This window comes from Limulus polyphemus, unplaced genomic scaffold, assembly GCF_000517525.1.
Source record: "Limulus polyphemus unplaced genomic scaffold, Limulus_polyphemus-2.1.2 Scaffold2552, whole genome shotgun sequence".
NCBI classification, from domain to species: Eukaryota; Metazoa; Arthropoda; class Merostomata; order Xiphosura; family Limulidae; genus Limulus; species Limulus polyphemus.
Window position 1 is genome coordinate 100621 of NW_013668162.1, and position 6354 is coordinate 106974.

General features: G+C 34.4%; 1 protein-coding gene across 4 annotated transcripts in view; it reads right to left on the reverse strand.

Moving 5' to 3' along the window:
* Nucleotides 1-4751: 4751 nt before the first annotated feature.
* The window catches only part of LOC106467281 (Niemann-Pick C1 protein-like), a 19826-nt gene continuing 18223 nt past the window's right edge, over nt 4752-6354 (reverse strand). For all 4 annotated transcript variants that reach the window (XM_013927615.2, XM_022395422.1, XM_022395423.1 and 1 more), the window contains exon 5: nt 4752-5133. In XM_013927615.2, coding sequence (XP_013783069.1) covers nt 5061-5133 — 73 coding nt within the window. In that variant the 3' untranslated portion in view covers nt 4752-5060. The remainder of the gene's footprint in view (nt 5134-6354) is intronic.

Sequence of the window (6354 nt, forward strand, 5' to 3'; positions counted from 1 at the left end):
TAAACCAGTTTTATTAAGTAAGGACTTGTGTTGCTAAAGTTTCGTCGGAACGAAGTTACGGAAAATCAATTAACAAACGGAGACGTAACAGTAGATTATTACTGTTAGAGATACTGGTGTGATTCTTTTATATTAAATTCATTTCTGTTAGCCTCGTTTCTTGTATCTCATCCGAAGGTACCAGGTAAACCTGGTGAAACATTGTGACATAATATAAGTTTTACTGTGTAAAACCGACAAAACCTTGCTGAAATTTAAAAAACAGCCTGACTTCTTTCTGATATTTAAAACACGTTTTTTATTTCAGTTATACTACGAGGATTCTTCCTTTAGGTATTTAAAATAATCTTCTAGTCGCGTGAAGCAAGAAAAACAATAAATTTAACTAACAATGTTATTGAGTAGTTAGAAATAGTATCAAGGAAGGAAAGGAAATTAAGGGTATAAACCTTTATAGTTATAAATAAACATTCTATTTACAAGGTTGCTTATTTAGAAAAATATTGTTTTCACAACAGTTGCATTAAAACACATTAAATTTATGTGACGACTGTGTAGAGCATTCTTTTGATCTTGTATTTTCAATTGTTCGCTCATTTCAGAAAAGTTTATATATTATTATTATTGTATTCTGTTAAATATATTATTGTTATTATAATGTGAGATCATAACGTGTTTTATTTATCTTTCATAAAATTGAAAGTAATTGGCATAATATTTTATAGTAACTACTAGTACTAACAGTCATTTTCGACCAGAATTGTGACCAATTTAGAGTAACAATGAAATTTGTTGTTCCAAAGCAGTAGTTGAGTTGGAAACTTGCTGTTAACACTAGAAAAATGTTAACTTTAAACAGCGTTTCTCAAACTGTGGTCCTGAGAAAAAAGGAGTCGCAAGGGAGATAGCGAGATCGTAAAAATATTATGATAACAGATATTTCAGAGAATGTACAGTAATTGGCTATCACTTTGTGTGTGTAGGGAGGGAATGGTCTTCACAGCCTGAAACATTTTTAAAGGGTGACCCAGCAAAAAAGTCTGAGAACCTTTGATCTAGAAGATGATTTATTAAGCAGCATTTCGAGCCTAACTCCCTCATCGGGTGATATTTAAACAGTCGCTGATGAAGGGCTACTATTTTTTTTTCTAACTTGTTAAACTTTTGTATGCAGCTTCTTCTCTTCAGTTTTTGTTTGTTTGGAAACACGCTAGCCTTTATTGACACTTGCATAGAGAAGTATAAGTCTTTGAAGAATTATAGTTAATGCTGGTGTTTTAAATTTAACAAAAATTCTCGGATATTGTAAATCCGTAAAAATGATCAGTTTTTATTGTTCCAAGGTAGAATGTCTGCACTGCAAAGCTCGTGTATCATTTTGTTGTGTTTAATTTACAAGTTTTCCTAGACTGCTTTCGTCATTTCTAAAACACTGTAAAATTGGCTGATCAGGGAAAAAAATCTTTGTTGTACGATATCCGATATCTAAACAATAAGTTTACACTTGTTACTTCCTTTCGTGTTTGGTAGATGTCTTCCATTCATTATTACTAAATACATGAGATGAGGCATGCTTGTTTTGTAAAATTTTGTAGCTTTTTAAATACATTTTAGTTGTCCATATACATCTCGGTATTCGAGAAAAAAATAGCAAGTAAATCTTAATCTTAGTTCCTAATCACCCAGTAGTGGGGTGATTAGGAACACTTGATAAATGAAAAAAACTGGACCCTGTGATATTCCAATGAGATCCAGTTGGGCTACAACTGGCTCACCTATCCACCAATTTTATTTATCTTGCAGTCATAACCTGAGAATTGCGAGCCATGGATGTGTTGCCGTTCGGAAAAATCTGTACCTACTCACCACTTTTTTTTTTTTTGGTATAATTCCTACACTAAAGTCTCTTATTTTGTGCGTCATTTTACTGTGCACTTTGTGTGATTATCACTTTTCTGTTAACCCAATGACACAGAAAAACGTTATTCTCAAAAACTGACCGGTAGGGTAACTTTTCAATTTATTACTATCCAAATTATAGATTGCAAGTCATTCGATTTCTTGTGTTAGGCACTCATATAAAAATACTTCTGCCTTGTCTAATTAAATTTCTAAATATTTGATATATTTTTTTAATATTCTACGTAAAAAAATTTTTGTTTATGTTTTGGTTTTATTGCCCACGCTCATCATTATATTCTATAATTTTATTTTTCTAGCCCTTACTGTGTTCATGTTGGCAGGTCTCATAAGTGCATTATCTAGCATGTATTCCCATTTTAACTACAAGAATTAATGTTCTTGAAAAGTCCTTTTGTAGTATCCAGGGTTTTTGTGTGTGCTTCTGGTACAGAATTATAGTGTGCTTAAACATTCTTGGTGCATTTTCAATGGAGTTAGGAATATTTCTGGCACAGTCTAAGCTCTTGTAATATCAAATTATTTTGGCAATCTTCTTATACAGTGTAAGCTCCTTGTACAGTAGCAATAGATTTGGCAAGCTTCTGGTACAGTCTATGCTCCTGGTGCAGTATCAAAGGGTTTGGACAGACTTCTGATGCAGTTTAAAATGGTTTTAGCAACCTTCTGGTGCAGTATTGAAGCTTATGGTACAGTATAGGTTGTTTTTTTTTTCATTATTAAAAGGGTTTGAGTAAACTTCTGGCACAGTATCAAACATTTTGGGCAAGTATCCAAAGTAAAATTCAGGAACAGAGTACAAAGGAAAGAAGAGACCTTAGCCAAACTCACGGAATATTTGTAAAGACTTGCCCAGTTATCTTACCCAGACGTTCCTCGTGAAATGATATATTTGTGGCATATGATCAATTTACTGATGCCATGACAGAAAATGATACGAAAAACATTGTGTGTGTACATCTTTAAATGAAGCTCTCTAGTTGGCGATGGAACTTGGATTCATTAACTTTACAAATAAAGGAACCATCTAGAAGTTATGGGAGTATCAGATCCTGTAGTATTGAAGGATCAACTTTCCCAAACAGTAGTCTAGAAGAAACTTATCTGACAGCTAGTTACACAGGAAATAACTGGAGGAAAATAGGTGTTTTAAGTGTAACTTGAAACGCAATATTTCGAGCAACTGCAGATTAAACCCATTATGGAACAAAAATTCCTCTCAGAGGATACTAGAAAGATAGAACTATTATAACTGTAGAAAGATGTGGCTATTGCAGTCAAGGCTGTAAGGAATCAACAGCCTATATTAAGCGAAGGTGACAATCCTCTGAGGATGTTTCTCAGAGCCCAATCGGATCAACCAGACATAAAAAAGACAGGAATTATCTGGATTTATGGGCGAAGTTCGACTGAAAATACTCCATTTACCCCAAATTAGAAAAAAAAGTTCACTATCTGAGAAAAATCCTACACTAGTTCATGGGTTTACTGATGGAAAATCCTTGCAGTAAGCTGATTGACACTGGTTCTATAGTTCAACCCGATTTGCTAACGAAAGTTGGGTAGTTGCTTCTAGAGATGAAGAAGAGGAATTGATGCAAACAGCTAGTGGACATAAAGTTCCAGAAAAAGAGAAGTTGGAAGTTACCCTTACTATAGGAAGGTTCTTTACACCTCACGAGGTGTGGGTAACTGACGCTGAAGAAAAGTGCATCTTGGGAACTGACTTCATGTGGATACATGGATGTGAAATTAGACTAGCCTCAAATAGCTTTACATTATATGACCAGAAAATCCCTATGTATTAAATAACAATTACTATACCGGACGTTGAACTTCCAATGAAAATATGGAGGGGTTATCATACTACCAAGATGTGAAATACTCATATCAGCAATATACAAGCAATAAATTTACATCTAATAACTGGGTGTAGTGGAACCGAATACTCTGCCATGTCCTGAGGAATTGGTGGTTGGAATAGTTCTTTCAGCATATGATAAAACAAAATGTCACTATGATGTTGATAATGACAAAAATGTATGATATGGTATGGTATGGATGGACAGTTCTCATCGAAAGAGAGGGCAAACTACAAAGTTAAGAAAAGAATTAATAATGTGATTTACAGAATCCAGAAGTATAGCGATCCAAACCATTCACTGCAATAGCATTTGGAAATACATTGGCAAGAGAATAGCCAATGGGGTAACCACAAATAAGAATTTGTCTGTGAAAAATAAACCAGCTGAGGAGACAAGGGTTACTGTAAAGACTACTTCCAGAGGATCAACAAGTATAGAGCTGTCAGTGGATTCATCAACCTTTTATCTAGAAGGAACTCCCTCAGTGACATGACAGCTAGTGACAACAACAAAAGAGGACATTCCATCCGTATACCATGGACCTCAAAAGAAAAAAACCACCAAAAAAGGTTTGGTGAATTGTAATTTTAGAATATTGTTATATTTTTGTATTACTATTGTTGAAGGGAATTCACAATCCAGGAAGGGGGCAGTGTTTTGGGCTATATTTTGAATATTTTAATTTGGATGTTAACTAGAGAGCTTATGACGTTAAGATCAAGTAATTTTGTGGGAGAAGGCCTAGACCATTCTAGTAACTTTGCGAAGTATCTACAAGCAATGCCAGATTATATATACCAGAATCAGTGTTTTGTTTTCAGTGGGCAGTGCATAGCACATGAATATTGAGTCAGTAGAGTGTCAGCCAGTCAGTTTAGTTCAACGAAGTATTTGCTTTTAGTGAAGTTTTTGGATAAGGTTTAGCTAGTATGTATATTCTGTTGCTTGAAAGATTAGTCATAAAACTATAGAGGTAAGTTTATTTTTACGTTTGTCGCAGCATAATTAGCATAAATTGTGTTTCCTGTGAACATCATTTGTAAACTGAGACCTAAAAAAGTACAAGTTAAACAGCGTACAAGTGAGAGAAGAAAGTTATAAACTAAATTGTTATCGTTACTTGGACTGGACTTATTTTCCCCAAGTTATCTAAAAGAACCCGTCCAATAGGAGAACAATTTTACAAAAATAGTATAAAGGGTGCAGACTTTAGGTACATTATGAAAAGGTCCACCTTTTTGTGTGGTAAAAAAGGGTATGGTCTCTGATACTGCATCAAAGAGTGCATGCATCTGGGCAGTCTTTGCATTGACATATTTCTTCTTGTAACTCAGATGGTTCTGAACACCTGGAAAGAAAACGTTTTTACTTTAAGTCTAAATATTTTAAGTTTTTTCAGGAGTGATAATTATTCTTCTATATAATGAAAAACAATATACAGAAACAAGTTTTAAACTGAAAAGGTTAAATTAATCTCTTCTCTACTGAATGATTATCGACTAATTAAGATGTAGATTAACGTATACAAATGTTTAGGTACAAAACACTATAAAAAAGTTAATTGTCATGATTAGTAGGCCTATGACCGCCTGTAACCAATTATTAACTATTTTTTAATAATTAATCACTCAGTAGTTAGGCTATATGATCGCCTATAACCAATTATTAATTATTTTTTAATAATTAATTACTCAGTAGTTAGGCTATATGATGGCCTATAACCAATTATTAACTATTTTGTAATAATTAATTACTCAGTAGTTTTATCTTATATTTCGGCATTTATTCTACTGCCGTCTTCATGAAAATCCCAGGAATGGCTATTTTCTATGTTGGCAGAGAAAAAATCATGTAGCTTCTTGAAAGAAAAATCAGGCGTGTTACCCACTTAACTATCATCTTTTCGCTAGAATTTGAAACAACTTTTTGAATGTTAGCCCTAACACACAATAAAATATTTGCCTCAGATATAATTACAACCACTGAAGACACAATTTAAAGAATAGAGAGAAAAAGAAGAGCCCTGATCAAATCAAAACCACAAAATACAAACCCCACTATAATATCACCCTATCGTAAACTTGAAGAAATAAACAAACGGTACAAGAATGTGTTCCAAGAATGCTGCAAGTTGTTTGGCATCCGAAAGACCAAGACAATGCCACTTCACCCACAGTCCGATGGGATGGTAGAAAAGTACAACTGGACACTGGGACAGGAATTGACAAAGTTTTGTAATAGTCGCCAAGATGACTGGGATGTCTTACTCCCTCCACTGTTGATGGCCTGTAGGACAGCAGAGCATGAAACCACTGGATACACTCCAGCAAGTTGATGTTTGGCAGGGAACTTCGGTTGCCAGTGGATCTGTTAACAGGACGCCCACCTTATGAAGAGTTGCCTGAGAATGTGTCAGAGTTTGTGAAAGTGTTATCGGAAAGGATGGATGATATCCATCATCAAGTGCGTTCAAAGTTGAAAACGTCTGCTGATTCGATGAAGTTATCTTATGATAAGAGATCTACTGAAGTCAGCTTTGTACCAGGATGTGTGGTTGTATATACCCAGG